General features: G+C 42.0%; 1 protein-coding gene across 2 annotated transcripts; it reads left to right on the top strand.

Annotated features, from left to right (window-relative positions):
- Positions 1 to 3: 3 nt before the first annotated feature.
- EIF3E (eukaryotic translation initiation factor 3 subunit E) lies at positions 4 to 19,754 on the top strand. Of its 2 annotated transcripts, XM_064154155.1 has the most exons (14): positions 4 to 147; positions 2,748 to 2,862; positions 3,363 to 3,413; positions 4,257 to 4,374; positions 7,919 to 7,961; positions 8,407 to 8,511; positions 10,594 to 10,719; positions 11,375 to 11,499; positions 12,996 to 13,122; positions 13,779 to 13,880; positions 14,819 to 14,928; positions 18,066 to 18,168; positions 18,438 to 18,572; positions 19,572 to 19,754. In XM_064154155.1, the coding sequence occupies exons 1-14, from the start codon at positions 58 to 60 to the stop codon at positions 19,608 to 19,610; spliced, it is 1,389 nt and encodes a 462-aa protein (XP_064010225.1). In that variant the 5' UTR covers positions 4 to 57; the 3' UTR covers positions 19,611 to 19,754. The 2 variants fall into 2 exon arrangements, with proteins under 2 accessions (XP_064010225.1, XP_064010226.1); XM_064154156.1 differs by lacking the exon at positions 3,363 to 3,413 and having other exon boundaries at positions 5 to 147.
- Positions 19,755 to 24,975: the final 5,221 nt, after the last annotated feature.

Here is a 24,975-nt window from a genome sequence, read left to right as displayed (position 1 = left end):
CGGCACGCCGCCGCGCCCCACCTCTCCCCGCCTCTCGCTCTCTTTCACGTCGCCAAGATGGCCGAGTACGACCTGACTACCAAGATCGCGCACTTCTTGGACCGCCACTTGGTCTTCCCGCTGCTGGAGTTCCTCTCCGTCAAGGAGGTAGGTGACCGTGCCGGGGGTGGGAGAGCCGGTTCTGGAGCTTGGGACGTATAGAAGCGGCAAACAGGACCGCCAGCGGCCGGTGTCTCTCGCGGGCCTGGGCGCGCCGTGGCCGCCTCCATGCGCTGCGCGGCCTGGTCCCGGCCCGTCTGGAGACGGGGAGCTGCTTCCTGAAGGAGGAGCTTTCTGCGCGGCGTGGGGAGAGGGCGAGGAGGAGATGTGCGGCTTTCCCTCGACTGGGAGGGAGGACTAACAGCGCCGTGGGTCGGGATGAGGCCTGGGGCTGCCGCTTCTCCCCTGTGGCTGCGGGGCAGAGGGCTTTGCTTTTTCCCCTGCCTCGGATTTGGTGTAGTTTCTTTGCTTTCCGCTTATTCGGGAAAGGGAAAAGTTAAAGCACTTCCTCACCGTCTCAGCCGACGTTCGTTCTCTGCCCTTATTTGCCCAGCGGCCCTTGTCACTCCTTTTGCCCCTCCGCAGTTGAGTTGCGGGGCGGTGTGTGGCTTTGCATCAGTGGAGATAGTGCTGACCAACTTAAGACCGTTGTCACGAATCTTTGGTTAAACCACAAGTCCCATCTAGTGCTGTTTCTTGTTGGAAACATTAGTGGGAAGATCCCACTAATGTTGAATCATAGAATCAACCAGGTTGGAAGAGACCTCCAGGATCATCTAGTCCAACCTAGCACCCAGCTCTAGCCAGTCAACCAGACCATGGCACTAAGTGAAGATACAGTAGACTAAACTTCTGTTCAACTGTCAGAAGTACTTAATCTGATGTGTTTTAAAATTGGCTTGCATCAGGAACAGTGTGGCCAGTAGGACAAGGGAGGTTATTCTTCCCCTGTACTCAGCACTGGTCAGGCCACCCCTTGAGTACTGTGTCCAGTTCTGGGCCCCTCAATTCAAGAAAGATGTTGAGGTGCTGGAACATGCCCAGAGAAGGGCAACAAAGCTGGTGAGGGGCCTGGAACACAAATCCTATGAGGAGAGGTTGAGGGAACTGGGCCTGTTTAGCCTGGAGAAGAGGAGGCTCAGGGGTGATCTTATTACTGTCTACAACTACCTGAAGGGGCATTGTAGCCAGGTGGGGGTTGGCCTCTTCTCCCAGGTAACCAGCAGTAAAACAAGGGGACACAGTCTCAAGTTGTGCCAGGGTAGGTATAGGCTGGATGTTAGGAAGAAGTTCTTCACAGAGAGAGTGATTTCCCATTGGAATGGGCTGCCCAGGGAGGTGGTGGAGGCACCGTCCCTGGGGGTCTTCAAGAAAAGACTGGATGAGGCACTCAGTGCCATGGTCTAGTTGACTGGCTAGGGCTGGGTGATAGGTTGGACTCGATAATCTTGGAGGTCTCTTCCAACCTGGTTGATTCTATGATTCTATGAAACAAAACGTGTCAAGTTGCATAAGCTTTCAGTGTTGTCACTTGTAAATGAACTGAAGTTAGTTAAACAGTTATTTTTGTAGAGTTACTCTTAAGCAACACGATGTCCAGAGCCCAATTAAACTTTGCAAGTTCCGAGACACTGATAAATGTGGTGTGATGAATTGTAATTGAAGCCATCGTGCAAAGGAGCTTTTGGGGTGTACTCCAGTTATGGCCCCTACCTACAGCTTGAAAACCTAACAGAGGTTTGCAACTCCTGGTTAAGTTACAAGATGGGAATTATTTAACAAAAAAACAGTTTTGCAGGGTTAAGAAAATACCATCCAGTTACTCAAACTAAATCAAATTTGGTCCTGTGCTGCAGACATAGAAACACATTTTGGAGTAAGCATAGACTCAACCAGGTTGGAAGAGACCTCCAAGATCATCCAGTCCAGCCCTATCCAGTCAACTAGACCATGTCACTAAGTGCTACAACTAATCATGCTACAATTAATTTACACTTGCTCTTCAATACCTCTTCTGTGATCCACTTTAAATTGTTTGATTGTGCTCTGTCTGGCATGTATTCATCAGAAAGTATTCACTTATGTGAAAGAAAAATCTAACTAGTGTTTTGTTTTTTTATATATATGTAAGACTTTTTCCTCTCCATGAATTCACAGGATCACAGAATATTAGGGGTTGGGAAGGACCCAAGGAGATCATCGAGTCCAACCCCCCTGCCAAAGCAGGACCATATGATCTAGCACAGATCAGAGGAACACATCCAGACAGGCTTTGACAGGCCTGTTGAATAGTAACAGGAATTAATGTTTGTAGTAATAGATTAGTAGTCTGAAAACGTTGCTTGTTTTCTAACTAGTCAGTGAAGTTCCTGCATTCATAGAATCAACCAGGTTGGAAGAGACCTCCAAGATCATCCAGTCCAACCTAGCACCCAGCCCTAGCCAACTAGACCATGGCACTAAGTACTAGACCCTGGCACTTCATAAATAGAAGGAAGTTGCTGGTATCTCTCCAGGACTGGAAATGCAGTGAGGCTGTAGAGCAAGCACACTAAATGACAGAGCTGCAAGATCTTGCAGAGCTGTGAGACTTGATGTTTAAAATTACCTCATTATACAAAACCCCATAAATAACCCGAGGGAATTATGTAATATGAATTAGAAGCTGTTTAGTAGTGTTCAAAGAAGTGTCTTCATTCCAATTTCAGATATACAATGAAAAAGAGCTACTCCAAGGAAAACTGGATCTCCTTAGTGACACAAACATGGTGGATTTTGCTATGGATGTGTACAAAAATCTATATTCTGATGAAATTCCACACGGTAAGCTGATCATTTAAAAGTGATAGTTGGTTTACAGCCTTTCTGTCTAAAAATGATGCTGAGTTACTGTTGTTTGATCTGTGGCTTTTATTCAACAGTATGAATAATGCTTGTAGGTTGAGTCACTTGCTCAGGGTGTTTGCTGGTACAGCCTTCTGGGGAAAGATCTTAACTGTGAGATTTCTGATGTACGTAAACTTCATGTATCAATGCTTATTAAATATATGCAGAGAGAGTTTGGTTTTGTGGAATCACTAACTTCATTAAAATTTTACCCTCGTTTTTTGTGAGCCCTCACTGTTTTAAGTCCTCAAAGCTTGATTCGCTTGCACTATTGTAAGTGTCTCTGAGCAGTTTATAGCTGCTTTCATCTTGTCTTCTGTGAGTTCAGCTTAAAATTAACACAGCCAGCACATGTCACAGGAAAACATTATTGTACTTTTAGTAAGTCACCTGAATGTTTTCTTTCATCTGCTTCCCCCTCCTCTTATAAATTCAAGATTCATCTGAAGTTGGAGGTAATTTCTCCTTATTGGAACACTTCCTATCAGGCAAGTCATCGTTAGGTTTAGGCTGTGTCACGGTTGTGGTGTTACCCACTTTGGACCTGCTTTACAACTATATATGTAGTAAAATCACAAAGTAAATGTCTGATAGGCTCACTGTGGCATCGAGTGCCCTGGTGTATGGCTCACAATTTTCTCCACGTTGTTTTCTCCTGGGATTTGGTCTCAGTTTCTCTGTTCCCATATGTTTCTGGGTTGTGTAGCCTGTCTTGGAGTGCTAGTGTGTTTTTTTCAGAGTTCAAGTGTATGGGCTTCTCTGAATTTTATTTCTGTGTTCATTTTATTGCACTGGTAGCACTTGGTGACGATGTTTGTGTGTGTGTGAAATAGCACTAAAGCTGTTGATTCTGTTTTGTTAAGGGTTTAATGGGCTATTCAAACATGTATTGTGTTTAAAATAATTTTGATTACTGAGCTGCTTTAAATTCTTCCTGTCAATTTTCAGTTAAGTATTCTTTAAGTACACTTTCAGAACCTGGTCATTTAGAGGAAAAAAAAATCTTACTGATATGATAGCACAGTCTACTTTTTATTGGGAATGTACAATCTGAGATGGTTGGTTCTGTGGAAGCCTGAAGACACTGTGTCTGATATAGAGCTCTGCAGTTACACCTGCCCTTTAGTGGCTTGATTAGAACGCCACAAAGGAGGAAAAGAACTAAACCTTAGAAACTTTATTAAGTGAATGAAGTATTAGCTCTGGCTTTGTGACTTCACTGAGAGGAAGTGTGAAGTAAGAATTGGGAAGATGTTCAAAGGTGCTGTCAGCACCATGCAATTACAGGTTGGTTTCTGGAAAAACTTAACCTTTTTTGTTTGTGTGTTTAGCTTTGCGGGAGAAAAGAACTACTGTTGTTGCACAGCTGAAGCAGCTTCAGGCTGAAACTGAACCTATTGTCAAGATGTTTGAGGACCCAGAGACTACAAGGCAAATGCAGTCCACTAGGTAATTTCTAATGAGATTTCTGGGGATGGTGCCTTTTCGGTACTAGTACTCTCTGCAAAGACAATTTCATTTCCAGCCAGTGTTTAATTAGTGGTTGTGATACAACCACTAATAGATAGTAGTTACTAGATACAATTTATTCTTTTTAGCACTCTACCTGTTGTGCATAAAGCACCTCTGTTGTTCCTAATACTTGTGAATTTGCTTGGGATGTGAAAGCCATCATTCAGTGCAGTCAAACCTCAGCTGAGATTTGGTTCTGTGGGAACTGGGGGGGTGATTTATTTATTGATTTTTAGTTTATTTAATTTTATGAGGGGGGATGTTTGAGGTTTTTTTGAGAGAAAGTGTGGGCTGAAACAATTCAGATTCTCTTTACTAGTACACTGCCCTCTTTCCGTTTTTTCCCTTCACAGAGGCCTATGTAGTGCCATCTTATTCAGGGAGGCCTGGTGGATAAGATTCCTTTCAGCCTGATAGCATACATTTCTCTTAAGACTCCTGTACTTCCTCCTGCTGTTTTAAATGTGTCAAATAAACTCTGGAAAATTAGATGACTTCTTCAGTCTTGTCTGATGTAAGATTTCTAATAGGTCGTATAGAGCAGCTATGAATTGACTGGAATTTAAAGGTAGAGCCTGGGCTTGGATTTATTGTTGCCAAGCTTTATGCATCTGCTGATAATGAAGACTATAACACAGCTGGTGGAATTTTCTTAGCAAAGTACTGCATGCACAGACTTTAATCTACTGTTCAGAAATATTCTGATGAGTACCTTTTGTCTGGGACCAACCCTGCTGAAGAGCATGGGTACTTGAAGGGAAGATCATCAAATCAACCAGGTTGGAAGAGACCTCCAAGATCATCCAGTCCAACCTTAGCACCCAGCCCTGTCCAATCAACTAGACAATGGCACTAAGTGCCTCATCCAGTCTATTCTTGAACACTTCAAGGAACAGCAACTCCGCCACCTCCCTGGGCAGCCCATTCCAATGGCAAATCACTCTGAGAGAGAGTGAGGAGAGGAGCTTAATTTGGAATTTACTCTTTGTTTGAAGTGTAGACTTCTTGGTTTTTTTCCTTTCCCTTCTTAGCCAAGCTTGCTGAGAAACGTAATCAAGCCTCTTGGCCTATGTTTTTCTCCACTCTGCAATCTTTTAAGAGTTTATTAGTCTTACTTAGAACTTAGCACAGAAGTGGTAAGGTCCAATGTATTGCTTCTCAGTGTGCACAAAACAAGCTGTCAATAGAAATTATGAAATCTTGTTTGCTTCCCAGCACTTCAGAAAAAGCTTCTATTTTCTGTTCTAATAACACTAGAACGTGCTTCAACTTCTGCTCTAAATAGCATTGCTAGGGTAAGCAGGCCACTGTAGTATTTGATTTCAGCGTGGATATTTATGTCAAGTAATTAAGAAATTCCATTTCCTTATGACTTTTAAGTTATTACACAAAGCTAAGAGTCACTCCAACAGCTTTCTAAAGCACATCTTGGAAAGTGGATGGTCCGGGTGCCATTAGGTGCCTTGACTTCCTGACACTGTCAGAACTCTATTCACATTTAATAGAACTTCTGTTCTGTATATAAAGATCATGTTCATTTTTTTAAACTATTTTTTACAATATTTGGTCTACCAAAAAAATAGCTTGTTGCAATCCTGAGTACTGGCATTTCCTGGGAAAGAGGTTCTGTTACTTGACCTTTGACAGAAGTTAGTCAGTGGTGCTGAAACACCTTGTTTGGAAGCAAGAGGTATGGTCAAAAAATACTTGGAACACAACTTGTCTAATGCTGTGAAATACTAGTCCTACTACTTGTGTGCAGCAAGTTTTGTTTCCTAACTGGGTCAGATAATTTTTTAAAGTAAACTTGGCAGTTCAGAAATACTGGGTTTGGTTATTGGCTTCACAGAAGTTCTAACCCAGATTGCTGGGGTTACCCATTTAATGGGGAGAAGGAGACTGAAAGGCATCTGTCAAGGCCCAGGGAGTATGATTTAGTAGAAAGCAGCTCTTGATGTTTTTTGGTTTTTTTGGCTTTTGTGAATTTCTGCTGCTGATTGGGAACCTGCATCAGATTTGGAGCTGCATATTATCAGGGCATTACATCACAGCTGTTTCGAAGGTGGAAGTCTGGGAAATGGTAGAAGATGATGTGTAAAGGACAACAATAAGGCAAAAGTTTTGCTTTCATGTTTTTTCTATGCAGCTTTTGGAGGATGTTGCCTTTAAAATTGTAGAGGACTAATCAGAATTCGTCATCCTTGACGTATGTTCCTCTAGAAGAAACCCAGTGAGGCTCTCATTGTTCTACCTTTTCCATGTGCCATGTCCCTGTAAAATCATCATGCCTTCTAATTGAACGGACTTGGCTTTGCTGTCAGTTGATTTCAGAGCAGATGGGAAAATTTCCCCCTGCATACACTTTTACTTATGGTTTGATGCTCTCCTCTTCAGTTAAATCTTGCATATGTGTTCTGCCAATATGATAGTTGCATGAATTGTCAAAGCCATTTTTAAGGTGGATTGAAATGTGGATACACAGAAGTGATGGAGGGTAGCTAGCTACAGGTTTAGAACCATGTCCAAGGGGTTAAGGGACTGGAGAATACAGGGGGGAAAAGGTCATTGGCTCTTACCTGTAATGTAGAAAGGCAGTCCATACAATCAAAGTCCCACGCTGAAAATACTTTTCTTTCAGCTGTGGTTCCTGTTACCAGATGATTGCAACAGAATTTGAATAGGTTTCTTACTACATTTAGAAGCTGGTGTGCTAACATTTTACTCTAAGAGCTGATCAAAACCCATTGCAGAAAGTCATGGGGTAATAAATATGACACTTATTTATGGTAGATAGTTTTATGCTTGCCTACTGGAGGCTTGAACTTTGCTTTGATCTGAGTAATACTGCTTGTCTTTATGTTATTCATGGGGAATTAAAAGCTTTGGAAATGTGATTGTGTGTTAATTAGATAGTTATCAACAAATATTAATAATTCTCATTTTCTAGCTGTTCATTGTGGTAGAAGTGTTCTAGTTAACCATGATATCCCAGTGCCAACAGTTGGATAAATTTCCTTGAATTCTATTTTACTTCATAGAATCATTGAGGCTGGAAATGACCTCTGAGATCATCAAATCCAGCTCATGACCGTTTTCTTTTCTTCCTCTGCTGTCTCCTGCTGAATTGAACCAGCTTGATTTAGAGATACTGCTTGAAATTTGTACATGATTAGGAAGAGCTGAAAGTCAGAATTAAACTTCCATGTGACAGCTAAGGATGCCATCAAACTTTAAGGCAACTTCCCAGCCTCTGTTAACTATTTATTGTTGCAGGTGGCATTCTTTGTTTAAGACTATAGTAATTCTGAGACTTCTTAATGATTCTGTGGGGGTATTGGTTCTCTATCTGCAGGCTCTTTTGCATCACTTCAAGTTCACACTGTGGTTTTTGCTTTGAAAAGATAGAGGTTGTGTGGCGTAATATGCTTGCATGGTGACAGTCTGGTTTGTGAAAACAATGGCTTTTATCTTTTTGTTGTAGGGATGGTCGGATGCTGTTTGACTATTTAGCTGAGAAGCATGGTGTAAGTGTTTTAATTCTTACCTATTTGAATACAGTTCTAAATCCCTAGCCAACAGCTTTGAGCAGTTACAGACTAGCATTTTGACCTGTCTCACATCAGTGTAGCTAACAGGCAGAATTCCTAATGCTGACATGTCTTGAGTGCTTTGGAACTTTTCATATTTATACAAATGAAAATTAAACTGGAGCTTAATGTTAGCTGCATCCTTGTTAGTAAGATGTGCTTTAGTACAGAGTTTCACCTTTTTGCCAGTGTTGGTATAACCTTTCATTCTGTAGCATGGATTAAAAGAGTTTAACTTCCTCTTGTCTTTACTGTGTATGGTGTCCTTTGAAGGAGCTTAAAGGTTCAAAGATAGTAACTTAGATTGTAGTAGCATATTTCCTCTTTTACCTGATGAAGAAAAGCTTTTGTTTGTTTTCTTTTGGTCTGTCTTACTTTCCAGTTTAGGCAGGAGTACCTAGATACACTCTACAGATATGCAAAATTCCAATATGAATGTGGTAACTACTCAGGAGCTGCAGAATATCTCTACTTCTTCAGAGTTCTGGTAAGTTCAGGGTGTTCATTGCTTTGGGGTTCTGTTTTGTGGTTGGTTGGTTTGCTTTTTAAATGAAAGCCCAGAAAGTTGTGTCTTATTAATCCTTAAAACTAGCAGAGAGGAGATTTAGACTAGAAGTTAGGAAGAAACTTTCCAGTGAGGGTGGTGAGACTGGCACAGGCTGCCACATTCTGTGCTCCATAACCTCCCTGGAGGTGTTCAAGGCCAGGTTGGATGAGGTCTCGAGTGACCTGTTCTAGTGGGAGGTGTCTCTCCTTATGGCAGGAGGTTGGAACTGGATGATCTTTGAGTTCCCTTCCAGCATAAAACACTCCATGGTACTATGAAAATATAATAACCTTTAGGATTTTTTTGGAAACAATTACTGTGCACCAAAGAAAAGTTGAAAGTAATTGTTAATAATCATCATCACAAATTCTATTATTTTCACACTGAATTCAGAACTGTCTTTTAAATATGCAGGTCTTGTGGTAGCATTTAAGAATACTTCTTATTTTCTGACTGTGGAAAACATATTTTTTGAGGAAAAACTTCCCAAAATGTTTTTCACAGCAAAATGAACACTTGGATTTGTGCAGAGATGTAATCAACCAACAGTAGTGAAAAGCTTGCAGAGAGATTGAGTGTTATTGTTGGTAATGGTGAACTGACAGCTTTTTCTCTGACCTCTCAGCTGCCTTCTCCTGAGTTTTGTGATGGATTTAAAAGTCATCTGCACAGGAAGCAGCTTCAATGAGAGTTGTAGAACCAGGTCTATCATTTCTGAAGCAATTCTTTTCATGTTCTTATAATTCATATAATTTGCTAAGAATGGGAGTGAATTTTGATAGTGAAGGTAGTGTCTTGTAATAATCTCAACACAGAAAATGTTAGTGGTCAATGAATGTGCCCTTCACCTCTTCAACTAAAACTACTTGTGAAATTAGCACCTTTGTCTGGAAGACTTCTAAGCTCTGTAGTTCTCTTAGATAAGTGGGCTGACTGCTGAAGGCATGCTGGTTCATGTTTTGAGGTTTGTTTCTTGTTTAACTTCTAGTTGCACCTGCAGATATCCGTAACTTTCTGAAATTGCTTTACTGCCAGGGTAAACAATCCCTTTACTATAACTGAAGAAGCAAATTTGGGAAGTGTCTTCAATCAGAATAGGGTTTAAAGCAGGGATGAGTTGAATTCTTCATCTAAATGTTGAAGACTTTCAGGGCCCGTCTGGATGCGTTCCTGTATGACCTGAACTAGATTGTATGGCCCTGCTCTGGCAAGGGGGTTGGACTTGATAATCTTTGTGTTTGTTCCAACCCCTGACATCCTGTGATAAAACTGATATTTCAGTGTTAGGACAACATTCCCCTGAGAGGGGAAATAAAAGTTAAATCTGTAAGGTTTGCAGGCAGAGCTGTCCTTTATTCTTTGTGCTTTAATTCTGTCTTAGAATTATGCTTGTGTATGTCAAATAACTAATTTCAAAGGGTGAAGTACTCTCTTTATGCTGGTAATGGCTTGGTATAGGACTTTATGTTACTGAGTCTGCTGAGAAAAGTTCTGTGTGAAGAAAAGTAGCCTGTGAAAGCACTGTTGTAATGATCTGAGAAGAGAAGGACTGTGTCACGACTTGGTGTGTTCATTCCTATGTAAAACTAACCCAGCTGGACCTGAAGACTACCTTCTAGAAAATAGATTCACTATTGCAAAGTTCCAGTTTTACCTGGACATTTCTGTTAGATACAGCATTACTGGAAGGAACTTGAGTACTACCTTTAAGATGGTTACCTGTTGTTAGGATCCTACTTTTTGATTTCTTTAGGCATGGAGCTTGGTCTGACTTTGATAGGATTTTTTGTTTTCTACTTCAGAAGCTTTACTGCTGGGTTTTGGGGTTTTTTTGTTGTTTGGTATTTCTCAGTTGCTTTTTTCCAAAGGAAATACTTCATTTGGAAAGAGAGGGACATGCATGTTTGATATCCCATAAATGAAAATTACTACCAGAAAATAGCTTTCTTATTTTTTAAAGTAAATAATAATTTAAAGGAAAAACACAAAGAGTGTGATTTCTTTCACTATTGTTTAAAATAGGTTCCAGCAACAGACAGAAATGCTTTGAGTTCTCTGTGGGGAAAACTGGCATCTGAAATCCTGATGCAGAATTGGGATGCAGCCATGGAAGATCTCACAAGACTTAAGGAGACAATAGATAACAATGTAAGTAGAACCTTGATTATGTCAGAAGGAGTTTAGAGGTGTTAGCATTCGGTTTTTAGTTTGAATCAATTGCAGTCTTGTTTAGGAATGGTTTAGCACCTCTTTGTTAGATACTTTCTTAAAAATAATAGGGGAGTTGGAAAGTGCTGAATCTGTATTTGTATTTTATTAGCTGGTTTAAATTAAGATAGCTATATTCTTATTTCTTGGCTATAAGTGATCGTGGTGCTCCATTATCTGAAAGTGTATGGCAAAAAAAGCTCTTATGAGGCTTTAGAAAACAAAACTGCAAAGCTTGAGAAGCCAAGTGGTACCTTGGATCACATCTGAAGAGGGAATTTGAGAAACAAAATTCAGGGTTAAAAAGGGAAATAGTGTATTATGATGGTCTATGATGTGCTGTTGCTATAATAAAATAGAGATTTTGTCAAACAATTTGGAATACAATACTGAAAATAATCTTGGGTTAGAACTTTCATCAGATTTATCTTTAACAGGTGACAGGCTGAAAAGCTGGAGTTAAAACTCAGCCTGAGACTGATAACAGCTAAAAAGTCAGTGAAAGATCCCAACTCTTTGAACAATTACAGGTCTTTATGCAAGCTTTCTGTGCAAGTTTTCTATGTCTTAAACCAATGTTATGTATTTCTTTCAGTCTGTCAGCTCTCCACTGCAGTCTCTTCAGCAAAGAACGTGGCTCATCCACTGGTCTTTGTTTGTGTTTTTTAATCATCCTAAAGGGAGAGACAATATCATTGACCTTTTCCTCTACCAACCACAGTAAGTTGTGTTGTGCTGTGTTGGGGTCTTTGAATCAAAATTAAGGGAAATGTTGCATATGCAAGTGTGGCAAACATTTTTGAACCCAAAGCTAGAAGTTTTAATGATACTAGCATCTTGAATATTCTTTTTTTGGTTTTGTGTATAGTCTGCTTTTTACAGTGTATTTCCCCTTCAAGGCAAAGGGGTGGTGAAGCAGGAAGAACTGAAGTCTTATTTTTTTTCACAGTTGAAGGGCATAGGATAACTGGGTTTGCTATGTTACCAACTCCTACCACATGTTGTAGAGCTGTAGGGGAAGGTAGCTTTGAAAAATCAAAATAGAACACTAATTTTCTTGAGGAAAACATGGGACTAAAAATTAAAACCCAAGCCATTTGTGGGGGGGCTGACTACTTACACATGCATCTAGGAGTCTAGAACAGCTTAACACTGAGAAATCAGTTACAACTTTCTCCCAGTAGTACTTGACGGAAGGTAATGTAATAGAACAGTACTCAAAAAGTTACACTATGCATTTATGATCTCACACTGCTATTGTGTAGTGGACTTGCATCTCCCTTTTGATTCATATATGTGTTGGAGGTGGGGAGTATTTTTTTTTTCAACTTGTATTTCTCAGGAAAGTTGCAGGCTTGGATGGAAAGATACTTCCTGTGGTTCTATGTGCCCATGCAAACCCCTCTTGTGAAATCAGTGTATCTGACAGCTTAGGCTAGTGTTGACCTGAACTTAGTGCATGGACTACAAAAAAAAAACCCCAACACCACTTTTGCAATGCTAGCCCAATAATCTTCTCTCCCTAGCATGCTGATGCCTTCTCTTCCAGCTGCTTTCTTCCCTCCTCCACATCCCAGAAGGCATATTACAAAGTTAACAAGAATAACTCATTCTTCTATATTTGAATAAATGGTCAGTCATGATGTACTGCATAAGAGGTACATTTCTGGAGGTTCTGGAGCCCTTATTACAAGAGGGATGTGGAGATGCTGGAGCATGTCCAGAGAAGGGCCACAAGGATGCTGAGAGGGTTGCAGCAGCTCTGCTGTGAGCACAGACTGAAAGAGTTGGGGCTGTTCAGTCTGGAAAAGAGGAAGCTCTGAGGTGACCTTCTTGTGGTCTTCCAGGATCTGAAGGGAGCCTACAAAAAAGTTGGGGAGTGACAGGACTAGGGGGAATGGAGCAAAGCTGGAGATGGGGAGATTCAGAGTGGAGGTGAGGAGGAAGTTGTTGAGCCTGAGAATGGTGAGAGGCTGGACTGGGTTGCCCAGGGAGGTGGTTGAGGCCCCATGGCTGGAGGTGTTTAAGCCCAGGCTGGATGAGGCTGTGGGCAGCCTGCTCTAGGGTAGGGTGTCCCTGGGCACGGCAGGAGGGTTGGAACTGGCTGATCCTTGTGGTCCCTTCCAACCCTGACTGATTCTGATTCTGTGTAACCTATTCATGATGAAGAGTTTTTGATGCAAAATTACATGATCTGGGCTTTGTTTTCTTTCTAGGTATCTGAATGCCATTCAAACAATGTGCCCACACATCCTTAGATATCTGACTACTGCAGTCATAACAAATAAGGATGTCAGAAAACGTAGGCAAGTGCTGAAAGATCTAGTCAAGGTTATTCAACAGGTAATATCTGAAACATCTGGTATTTGTTGCCCTTTCTTTATTGACACTTGTAATTTTCTTTTAATATCATGGTTGATTTAAGACTTCTCCCTTATTTTGATGCTCACTTCCATTGGACTAATTTTTCACTGAAGTAAAATGCATGTTGGACAAGGGGAGGATGGAATAATCTTTTCCTCCTTTCATGCCTTGTAGTTGAAGTTGAGCTATTCCTGAAATGCTAAAAGGAAGTCAACTGTTTAGTAAATGGAAGGTAGCACTGTGTTGTCAGTGTCAATTGAGTGATTGTTCAGTTTGAAGTATGAGGGATTTGCTGTTGGACTAGACTTTGAAATCAAAACATAGGAAGAGTATCTCTTCTACTATGTTCTAAGAAATTTGGAGGTTTGATGCAGAACCAGCTCTAATCCCTAGTGCTTCTCTAACCTAAAGATTGCAGCACTAAATGCTAAAGGTGAAACTGCACTCCTTGTTATTTAGCCACCCTACTGGGATGAAAAGATCACATTTATTCAGCTGTTATAACAGAAATTGGAAAATGCACTTTCAGATTTGTGTTATGAGCTTGTTTCCACTGTTCTGTGTGAGGAACATAAGCAATGCTCAGTTTATTTCATGCCCTTGATTTCTAATACCATTCTGAATTTCTTCCACAGGAGTCCTACACATACAGGGACCCTATCACAGAGTTTGTGGAATGTTTGTACGTTAATTTTGATTTTGATGGTGCACAGAAGAAGCTGAGAGAGTGTGAAACTGTAAGGTTTATAACATTTACAAGACTCTTCTTCCTTTTAAGTAAAAACCTTAGCAGTAAGAATATAGCTTTAAAATTGCATTTCAAGAAGTCTGTGTTCAAGAAAAGCCTGGATGAGACACTTAGTGCTGTGGTATAGTTGATTGGACAGGGCTGGGTGATAGGTTGGGATGGATGAGCTTGGAGTTCTCTTCCAACCTGGTTGATTCTATGATTCTAAGTTCTAGAACAAGAAGTGAGCAGGTAGTCATGCATTTGGCTGAGCTTCAGGTTTTCCATTAGTGTTTGAAAAGCACTTGAAGAAAAGATTGGATTTGTCTGCTGTAGTGGAACTGTAGTGAAGAGTAACATGAAATTGAGCTGCTCTAATGTTATTACTGCAAAAAAGATATAGTTCATCTGCTATGAATTGTTAAGGGTACCTAACACTTGCATTGACTGGTGTAAAAGTGGTAGTGCCAGTATTTCTAAAAGCTAACCACTGGTGCTGATGCTTGAACTCTGATTTGGCTTTGCTATCATTAGTGCTGGCTACTTTAATTGGGTAAATCAGAAGCCTTCTCTTCACTGTGCATGGCTTGGGGTCCAGTAATCTGAACTTCATAGGTGTGCTATCACTGCTGGGTAGGCTACTTGCATGGGGAGGAGGATGCTGATCAGACTGCAGTAAGAAGAATCCTACAGTATGAGAGGGGACCAGAATTTTCTGCCAGAGGGCTCTTCAGTAGGACTATGGCAACAGCAGACCTTTTTCTCAAGTCAGCCCTCAACGATGATGCAATGTTAAGTTAGCAAGCTGCAGAACAATGACAGTTTCTGATACATTGTAGCTTTTTCTTTGAGCACATTAAGAATGGGGTTTGGGTGAGCTGTTCACTGCCTAGCTTGACACTACCTAGCACTGAAGTACTTCTGTTTGTTCTTCCCTTACACCTGCAGGTGCTTGTGAACGATTTCTTCTTGGTGGCCTGCCTGGAGGACTTCATTGAGAATGCTCGTCTGTTTATATTCGAGACCTTCTGCCGCATCCATCAGTGCATCAGCATTGGGTAAGAGAACTTCATTCTGCAGCCTTTGTCCATGAAAGATCAGTCAGGGACAACTGTTTGAAAGCCTAAACTTTGGCAGTAAAACATTCAGATGAAAATCATTCAACTAAAATGTAATTGGACATTTGTTTTGCTAGTTTTAGAACACTGATGTCACACACTTAAAGTACAAATACCTCCTCCTACTCTGGGTAGTGCTGACTTACACTGTGGTCTGCAAGCAGACCCTGAAGTGGAACCCAGTTGCCACAAGTGCTGAAATATTTTTTTGTGTCAGTGTAGTAGATTTTTTTAATAGAGATACTTTTATTTCACTTAAAGATAGCTGTTACTTGATAACTTCACTTAAAAATGTTAAATCCATGTAAACCCTAAAGGTAGGGGTTGAGATAAAGCAGGCTTTTATTTGCCTTTTTTCCTCTTGTCATTTTCCTTCTATGATTTGTAAGGTTTGAAATCACCTAGAGGTGTGCTCTTTCTGTCATGCAGCTGCATATATGCTGTGTGCTAGTTCAGGTCACATGTTTTAACTTTTGAAATGTCTCTACTAGCTCAGCTTCTTCAGAGGTAAATTCAGACATAATAGCCAAAAATGGAATTAGCTGCAAGGTGATACAAAGCACTTTATAGTTCCTGACTGGAATGGCTCTAGGTGTCTGCCTTCTTCCCCCTCCAAGTACACAGGGACTTTAGATTAAGCAAAGTTGCCTGGGAAAGGGACCTCTGGAATTCATCTGATTCAATCCTGCACATCCCATTAGAGCTGAACATTGCAGTGAGTCCTGTTCTGTTATGCTGCTTAGTGCTCTGTCTAGTTGATTCTTGACTGTCTGCAAAGATAGAGGTCTCATCCTTTAATCAAAGGTAGGTTACTAAATTCCCAGTGAAACAGCAGTAGCTGGTTTGGTTGTCATCTGGAAGAGGATTTGTTTCATTTGAATACTACTGATACTACTAAGAGTATGAGAATTTCCCTTACCCCATGTTCTTTTAGTTTGAAGTGTCTTTTAGTTTCAAGTCAGGTTCTTATCACCGAATCAAAGGTAGGAAAGCAATTTTTAGTGTCTGCTGTTGCCTGTTTTATTCTGCCTAAATGATTAATAATTTCTCCAAAATATACCTCTCAGATACTGTCCTGTCTGTCTTAACTCTGTACAATGGCTGATTGAGCACAGATTAACAGTTCTAGTGGAACAGTAGCAACTGTGATTGGAATTTACTTCACCATCCTTTGCTGACTGTTTGTGTTACGTCACTGCAGTGAGTTCAGTGTAGGTCCAGTATTTTAAGTTAATTTGGGGTTTGGGTGTTTTTTTTTCCTTCACCTCACACTCATAGCTCATAAAAGTAGGATTTACTTTTATAGTTGGAAGATGTCTGAGAGATCAGGAACACAGAGGAGAGAAAATTTTATAAATAAGACTATATAGATAGGTGGTAGATGAGATAATTGATATGGTTGCTTGATGCTAGAGTGGTTTTCCACTTGATTGTTAGGTGAAGAAAAATAATGTTTAAGCAAGACTCTGTAAAATGGTGGGGAATGGCCTCTTGTGTAACTCAGCATAGTCACATCTGTAGCACTTACCTCATGTTTGTTACCTTACTCTGAAGTCTGACGGAAGAATGAGCATTACAAATGTTCTGTGTGAGCCAACTGCCAGCAGGAAGCTAAAGAAGCTGGCTGGAAATCTGCAGGAAATACCATCAGGAGGAATTATTCCTGGACAAGAGTTCTTGCTCTATTAAGAATTTCCCCTTCTGTCCTACCCCACTGTTCCTCCTTGAACCTGCAAGAAGTTTAAACATGGCATATCTGTTACATCTTCTATACCAAGCTGCCTTGTGGCTCTTGTTCCTGAGTCTTTAGAGTGCAGTTTATTGCTAAAGCAGGTACTGAGAAACACTTCCCTGGACTGAGTAATCTGAGCTTTATTGACTGCTGGCTGAGTTTAAGGAAGAATAAAGCAGTTCAGTTGTTTTCTGTGTAATGGTGGTGGCTGTTTCAGTTTGTGGTGAGATTCTTTAGAAAATTGTCAATTAAGGCTAACCTCATGACATTCAGCAAGGCCAAGTGTAAGGTCCTGCACCTGGGTCAGAGCAATCCCAAGGATAACTCCAGGCTGTGTTTGGAATGGCAGAGAGCAGACCTGAGGACCAGGACTTGGGAGCCTGGGGTGACGAAAAGCTCAACAGGAGCCTGCAGTGTGAGTGCAGCCCAGACACAACCCTGTGCTGGGCTGCAGCAAGAGCAGTGTGGGCAGCAGGACAAGGGAGGGGATTCTGCCCCTTTGCTCTGCTCTCTTCAGACCCCACCTGGCATGCTCTGTGCAGGTCTGCAGCCCCCAGCACAAGAAGGACATGAAACTGTTGAGGCCGCAAAGATGCTCAGAGGGCTGCAGCAGCTCTGCTATGGAGACAGGCTATGACAGTTGGGGCTCTGCAGCCTGGAGAAGAAAAGACCTCAAGCAGACCTTATAGTGGCCTTCCAGTATCTGAAGGGGGCCTACAGGAGGGCTGAGGAGGGACTATTGACAAGGTCTTGTAATGACGGGACAAGGGGTAATGGGTTTAAACTGACAGAGGGGGGATTTAAACTACATGTTAGGAAGAAGCTCTTTTGAGTGAGGGTGGTGAAACCCTGGGCAACCTGTTCTAGTGAGGCTGTAGATGCTCCCTCCCTGGAGATGTTGAAGGCCAGATTGGATGAGGCCTTGAGCAACCCGTTCCAGTGGGAGGTGTTCCTGTGTATGGCAGGGTGTTGGAACTGGATGATCCTTGAGGTCCCTTTCAACCTAAACCATTCTATAAGTAATGTTTAATGTATAAATATCGTAGAGGTCAAGATTTAAGTGCAAGGTGACGTAGTTCTGCATAACTGAATATTTACTTCCAGGGCTTACTGATAAATGTGCCAGTGTAGAGCAGGGGAGGGTGGGGGGCTGTGCAGGAGTGTGTGTACATCAGCTTTACAATCCATCAGATGAAAAGATACTTCCCAGATATATGCATTTATTGAGTGCAGGCCTTACACTCTGCCAAATCATGTGTTGATTTAATTTGCATTGTGTGGTCCCAGTTGTGTTTGTTGACATCAGAGGACTTGTGGTTCACCTTTTAATTCTGTTACCTTTCAGCATGCTGGCAGATAAACTAAATATGACTCCTGAAGAAGCAGAAAGGTGGATTGTCAACCTGATTCGAAATGCACGATTAGATGCCAAACTGGATTCAAAGCTGGTAAGGTTACAGATGGCTCCAACTGAAGTAGTTGAAGTTATCATTAAGTTTTCTCTTACCTTATTCAGGACCAGTGAGTTCTGGTCTCTGCTTGTGTGGCTTGTTTGCTTTGGTTTTTTCTTTTGCCCATAAAGTGTAGTGGACTTCATTTATTGTGTTTTAATCCTTTGTGCAAGATGATTTGTGAAAGCTCTGAAGGCAGGCGTTAAATTAAAGGCATATGCATTTTGAGAGACTGCTACATGTGCTGTGCTTTTCCTGTGTTTTAGGGCCATGTGGTCATGGGCAACAATGCAGTTTCACCTTATCAGCAAGTGATTGAGAAGACCAAAAGCCTGTCCTTTCGTAGTCAAATGCTGGCTATGAACATAGAGAAGAAATTGAATCAGAGTGGTAGATCTGAGGTTGGTATAAATGACATTTTTCAGCCCTTCTGGGACCTCTGTTATGGGATACATTAAAGTGTAATTCTTAACCTGTCCTTAATTCATCAAATGTACCTAGTTCTGGCACTATGTGTTAAATTGAAAAGGTTTATTTTCTTATGGTGAGCAACATTTGAGTTTTTGCCTCCTTTAAATGGTCTCCTTCACTGCCTGAAAAGGGCTGAGTTTCAAGGGTGACATTTGTAAAAGTAATTGTACTCCCTTTATCAAGTGAGCTGTACTTCAAAGTGTTTGTGGGTGTGTGTATGTATGTAGTAAGAGAAGAATGCATAATGCTCATGCCTGGGACATAAAGGAGGAGTTGTGCAAAACCCTAACTGCTAAACCCATTACATGAAATAAAGGAGAATGTCATTTGGAGACTTAAGGTGAACTAATGAGGTGAACAAGATCACTTGGTTTGCCTCTGACCAGTTTACAATATGGAAAAGCTTTGTGATGGAGAACAGCAGTGTAAGGTGGATGACTGAGATCTGCTAAGGACCTGCCCATATATACTTAGAACTTTAAAGCTTGATCTTTCTCGTGGTTTGGCCAGCAGTAGATTAGCTTATTAAGGGCAAGTTGCATGAAACAAAAGATGATGCTGTTTTCTTTTTTAAATGTAGCTGCCAAATTACCTTTGTCTTGTAGAACTTTTGCAAACTGGTAGCTTAGACTCAGGCAGTACAACTTCATGTATTTCTGCAGTATCAGTGCTTGTTTTAAACTCAGAGTATCAGTCACTGATTAACAATATTCCTATTAGCTGTGTGTTAGTATTTTAAATGGGTTTAATGATTTCTCAAACTCTCTAATCAACTGATAGTACTTCAGTTTCTGCTGATCCTTATTTGTGTATTTAGGCAGTAAATAATAAAGTAATTTATTTTCTACTGATCCTTATTTATGTATTATTTAGGCAGTAAATAATACAGTAATTTATTTTCTACTGATCCTTATTTGTGTATTACTTAGGCACCTAACTGGGCTACTCAAGACTCTGGCTTCTACTGAATACTTCTGTGGAAGAGGAGGAAAAAAAAAAGAGAATCAGCCTTCATTTGACTAAAAAGCACATAAATAGCTAAAGTTTTGTTTAAGAAAAGGTAATTGTGTTCCCTCTAACTTTATTTGAATAAAATTGGCTAATTAACAGTCTGTGCATCTCTGTAACTTTATGCTGTATTGGATTTTTAGCATAATGGTGTTCTGAAGGATGAGTTTGCAAAGTCTCAGCTGTAAATTCTGGTAGATGTGTTTGTACTGAATGATGCCACTGCTCTCAGAGCTGCCTGAATTGGAAATCAAGGAGTTATCACACACCAACCTTAAAGTGAGTGGCACAAACAACTGGCTCCCCAATGAATATTTTGCCAAACTGAAAACATTTTTCTCCCCTTCCATGTGTCTTAGTCACAGAATAAGCAGAGTAAAGGTATGTGCAGACCTGGATAAAGCTTGACATAATCTACATGCAGTATAACTTATGTAGAACTGTGTTTATGATTTGGATTTTTCCTGTTCTAAATCTCAATTCTAATCTTGCCCAACCTTAGAAACGTTCCTTTGTTTCAAAGGGGAAGAAGACTTTCCAGAAGTCTGATGAATGAGTTTGATATAGTTTAAATCTTTTATTTTGGAAGCTGAAGTAAGATTCATGATGCAAACCTGAAGCTCCAAAACCCTGTCTTGTTCAACTGTTGTAATATGAAGGGATTAGTGCCATGGTCTAGTTGACTGGATAGAGATGGGTGTTAGGTTGGACTGGATGATCTTGGAGGTCTCTTCCAACCTGCTTGATTCTATGATTTTTAAGTTTCTAACTTTTTTTGTCAGCTGGTGTTTCACACTTTGCTGGGTTCCCTTAGCACCTTGCACTGCAAGATAACTTGTAGCAACTGTAAGCCAGCAAATTCAAGATCTCTGTTAGAATTGTTTAAAGTGTAGTGACTCACCAGTGAGGGGACTGTGAGTATTGGGAAAGAGATCCTATCTCTACATATAGCTCTGCATTTGAAGCTGAGGGGAAAGTTTAATCATAGAATCAGTCAGGGTTGGAAGGGACCACGAGAATCATCTAATTCCAACCCCCCTGCCATGGCCAGGGACACCCTACCCTAGATCAGGCTGCCCACAGCTTCATCCAGCCTGGCCTTAAACACCTCCAGGGATGGGGCCTCAACCATTCCAGGCTCTCACCACTCTCATGCTTAACAACTTTCTCTTCACATCCAGTCTGAACATACCCACCTCCAGGTTTGCTCCATTCCCACTTGTCCTGTCACTCTCTGATAGCATAAAAAGTCCTTCCCCAGCTTTTTGTAGGCCCCCTTCAGATAGTGGAAGGCCACAAGAAGGTCATCTGGGAGCCTTCTCTTCTCCAGACTGAACAGCCCCAACTCTTTCAGTCTGTGCTCACAGCAGAGGTGCTCCAGCCCTCTGAGCACCACTCCTTCATCTCTCCTTAATGACTCTCCTTCACCTTATTCCATCCACATACCTTTTCCCCCTCTTTGCTCTGAAAGTTCTGGAACTCATCTGCATATGGAAATTTGTTTTAACTCGCCAACCTTCCTGCTTACTGTCTGCAATTATATGTTGGCTGGGAAACAGTCCCAGGGTCTGATTTGTCCATGAAGATGGCAGATGTCTTTCTTTTGAAGTGATTTTGAGGCAAGCTTTTATGTTTACTCTGCCATGTCTAATCCTACACTGTGTGCTGTACCAAACTAGAGGGGAAGCAATCCATATGCTGCCAGGCAGGGTAGCAGTTCAGGGGAACTGCAGCAGACTGGAGGAACTGGCCCATGAGAATAGCTTGGAAGTTCAGCAAAGCTGAGTGTTGTGTCCTGCAGCTGGGCTGGAATAAGCTCATGCAGCAATGTAGGTGGGGGCAAGGAGCTAAATGGAAAGCAACTTCCCAGAAAAGCACTTGAGTGATATGGTGGCCAGCAAGATGAACACAAATCAGCTAATGCCTTTGAGGAAAGAGGCATGCCTGTAGCAGAAACAGCATCTTGCCTGAGCTTTGTTAGCAAAGAGCAGAACCATCTGTTTTAGGGAAGTGACTGTGCTCCTTGTCAGAACACTGCTCAAGTGCTGTGACCAACGTGGGGCTTCCTAATACAAGGCAGGTATTGATCCTGTGTTGCAGGCTTAGTGGAGGGACACCAAAAGGGTGAGAAAGCAAGAGCATATGACAGAAGGGTACTAAGTCATGTCTTCAGCCTCTGCAGTGGGAGGATTAACAACAAGGCTGCTGTGTATGGGAGCAGGATGAGTGGCAGTGAATACAAAGGAGAAATTCCAATTAGATTGAGGGGGGAGTAAGAAATATTCTCTTGGTGTATTTTTTTTTACCATGAAGCACTGGAACCAGTCACCCAAAGGTTATAGGATCTCCTCCCTTGGAGGTGCTTGAGCATCAGACCATTCCTGGGAGACTCAGACCTGCTCTGAGCAAGGAGTTGGACTCGCTGACCTGCAGAAGTTCTTTCCAGTCTAAATTATGTTATTATTTAATGTATTATTAGTATGCATGCTAGTAACTTCTTTTGGAAGTATTTTAATACAGCAGAGGAAGAGAAGTAGTCTCCATCAGATGATGTGATTTAGCTTCTCATGTTACAGTCTAATCCTGAAATGCTCACAGTTGTAAAACCAGGGGAGGCAAGAGGAGGAGGCAAAAGTTGCACCTTCCTTACTTAAAGTAATAGATGTGCAGGAGAAGTGATCTACCATTACATGGAGCATTATAGGAGGCTAATTCGAAGTGGAGTATGTGTGAGGTGAGGATTTAGTTAATCATTGCTTCTTTCTCCTAGAAAGCATTGCATGTTGGTGACTAGCACATTCAGCAGGCACTCTGGTTCTGCAAGCAGCTTCTTTTGGGCTTTCTGTGCATGCTCCTTCTTGCTGTCATGCAGCACTCCCTGTGTCCAAACCTGTTTGTGCCTTCAATGAACCACCCTGACTATAATCAGTGTTGTTTGTTGTGCTTAATTATGTCTTTTGTCTTAAGACTTTCAAAACAGTCTTACAGGCCTAACAGCTGGGATTTAGGAAGTGGTGTCTGTAAGCAGTTAAGGATAGATGGTGTACAGGTACAATGCAGATTACATACATGTGGGCTCTATCCACCAGTGCAAAAAGCTGGTCTACAGCACAAGGATTCACTTTGTGTAGGGTTGGAGTGTGTGAGGGAGAGGATGAAGAGTCGTAATTGGAGCTGAAGCTCCCAATTTGCCTTTGCAGAGCAGAGATTCTTAAGCAGAGATTCTTAACCCTAGAGAAGAGGAGGCTCAGGGGTGACCTCATTGCTGTCTACAACTACCTGAAGGGACATTTTAGCCAGGTGGGGAGTGGCCTCTTCTCCCAGGCAACCAGCAATAGAACAAGGGGACACAGTCTCAAGTTGTGCCAGGGAAAGTATAGGCTGGATGTGAGGAGGAAGTTGTTGGCAGAGAGAGTGATTGGCATTGGAATGGGCTGCCCAGGGAGGTGGTGGAGGCACTGTACCTGGAGGTGTTGAAACAAAGCCTGGATGAGGCACTTAGTGCCATGGTCTGGTTGCATGGGTAGGGCTGGGTGCTAGGTTGGACTGGATGATCTTTGAGGTCTCTTCCAGCCTGGTTGATTCTATGATTCTACAGCTTCATAGTTGGCCAGGGGTGCATGTGCTCTGCAGGCCATCTGCTGTCACACAGTTACGGTATTCTAGCTTAAGTCATTCCCTTAACTTGCATAGATCTGATTAGTATGGGTGAAAGGGAAATGTCTCGTTCAGTGTGTTGGTAACCTATAGGCTTTGAAGGGCTTTAGTTCCAAGTGACTCCTGGTGAGATAAATCTACTGTGCTGTCAGCAATCCAGCAAGAATTCAGCCCCCTATTTTTTTCTGTATGTGCCAGCAGTGCCATTCAGAGAGGGAAGGCTTTGCTAAGCCCTCTCCTGGGATGCACATGGCAGTGCTGCAGCAGTGCTCTGCTCTACCCTGTCTCGCCAAAGGGCTTTCTGTGGGGCTAAACGTGTGCTCAGCAGAGCCTGTCACCAGCTGTATTGGTAACACACTGTCCTCACATGCTGAATCCAGGAGGGCTTCACAACATAACTGAACCATGACTTAATCACACAGGGCGGGGACAGCAAAAGACAGAAGGCAAAGCATGTTCTGAGCCAGGGGATGAAGCTGACCAGAGCATGAGTTGGTGGTAGATGAAACTTCTTTCAAGCATGGCAGTTTCAAATTCTGTCCTGACTCTCCATTGTCTAAGCTTTCTCAATCTCCTCAGCAGCAGTATTTTACAAACAGCCAAGGATAGTTGTTCTTGTTAAATTAACACAGAGATAAGATCCACTTTGTGCTGCTTGTTTTGGCTTTGCTTTCACAAACATATTTGTAGTAACTGCTAAAAGAAGCCCTTGGAACACCATTTGGAGACTTCTTTTTTGTTCTGAGGAAGGGAAGAAAGGTGGAAAGTGGGGGAAATTCTGTACTTCCCCTGCTGCAGGGGCTCTGAGCAAAGTTTGGTTTCTTTTTCAGCAGTCACAATCTCACATGGTCAAATTTCCCTCCTCTTGTAGAAAAGCAAGACTAGTTTTTAAGCCATCATGCCCTGTAAAGTGATGACTTTCTGGGGGTTAAAATGTTTAATATCTTATTTACAGAAGATGTTTTTATCACATTTGCAATTTTTGTAAATAAAAGGTTTTTAATAGCTTCAATAAATGTCTTCTCCATTCCTGATGTAGAAGTGCTATCAGAAGTTCAGCCTGCAAAAGAACTTCAAGATGTTTTTCGAGGCAATGCCAAGCACAAATGCAGGCTGAGCAGTGGGTGGCTGGAGAGCAGCCCTGAGGAGAGGGACTTGGGGGTGCTGGTGGATGAGAAGCTCAACAGGAGCCAGCAGTGTGCACTTGCAGCCCAGAAAGCCAACCAGAGCCTGGGCTGCATCAGGAGAAGTGTGGCCAGCAGGACCAGGGAGGTGATTCTCCCCCTCTGCTCTGCTGAGACCCCACCTGGAGTACTGCATCCAGTTCTGGAGCCTCTATTACAAGAGGGATGTGGAGATGCTGGAGAGTGTCCAGAACAGGGCCAGGAGGATGCTGAGAGGGCTGCAGCAGCTCTGCTGTGAGCACAGACTGAAAGAGTTGGGGCTGTGCAGGCTGGAGAAGAGGAGGCTCCCAGGTGACCTTGTGGCCTTCCAGGATCTGAAGGGGGCAACAAAAAAGCTGGGGAGGGACTTTTTAGGCTGTCAGGGAGAGTCAGGACTGTGGGGAATGGAGCAAAGCTGGAGGTGGGGAGAGTCAGAGTGGAGGTGAGGAGGAAGTTGTTGAGCATGAGAGTGGTGAGAGGCTGGAATGGGTTGCCCAGGGAGGTG

This window comes from Pogoniulus pusillus, chromosome 14 (assembly GCF_015220805.1).
Source record: "Pogoniulus pusillus isolate bPogPus1 chromosome 14, bPogPus1.pri, whole genome shotgun sequence".
Lineage (NCBI taxonomy): Eukaryota > Metazoa > Chordata > Aves > Piciformes > Lybiidae > Pogoniulus > Pogoniulus pusillus.
The sequence above is the reverse complement of the archived record's forward strand: the minus strand, read 5'-3'. Positions and strand labels throughout refer to the sequence as shown.

Coding starts and splice junctions, on each gene's coding strand:
- EIF3E (XM_064154155.1), top strand. CDS start 58: ATGGCCGAGTACGACCTGACTACCAAGATCGCGCACTTCTTGGACCGC. Junction 4,375..7,918: donor AGGCAAATGCAGTCCACTAG/GTAATTTCTAAT, acceptor TTTTTGTTGTAG/GGATGGTCGGATGCTGTTTG. Junction 11,500..12,995: donor CTTTTCCTCTACCAACCACA/GTAAGTTGTGTT, acceptor TTTTCTTTCTAG/GTATCTGAATGCCATTCAAA.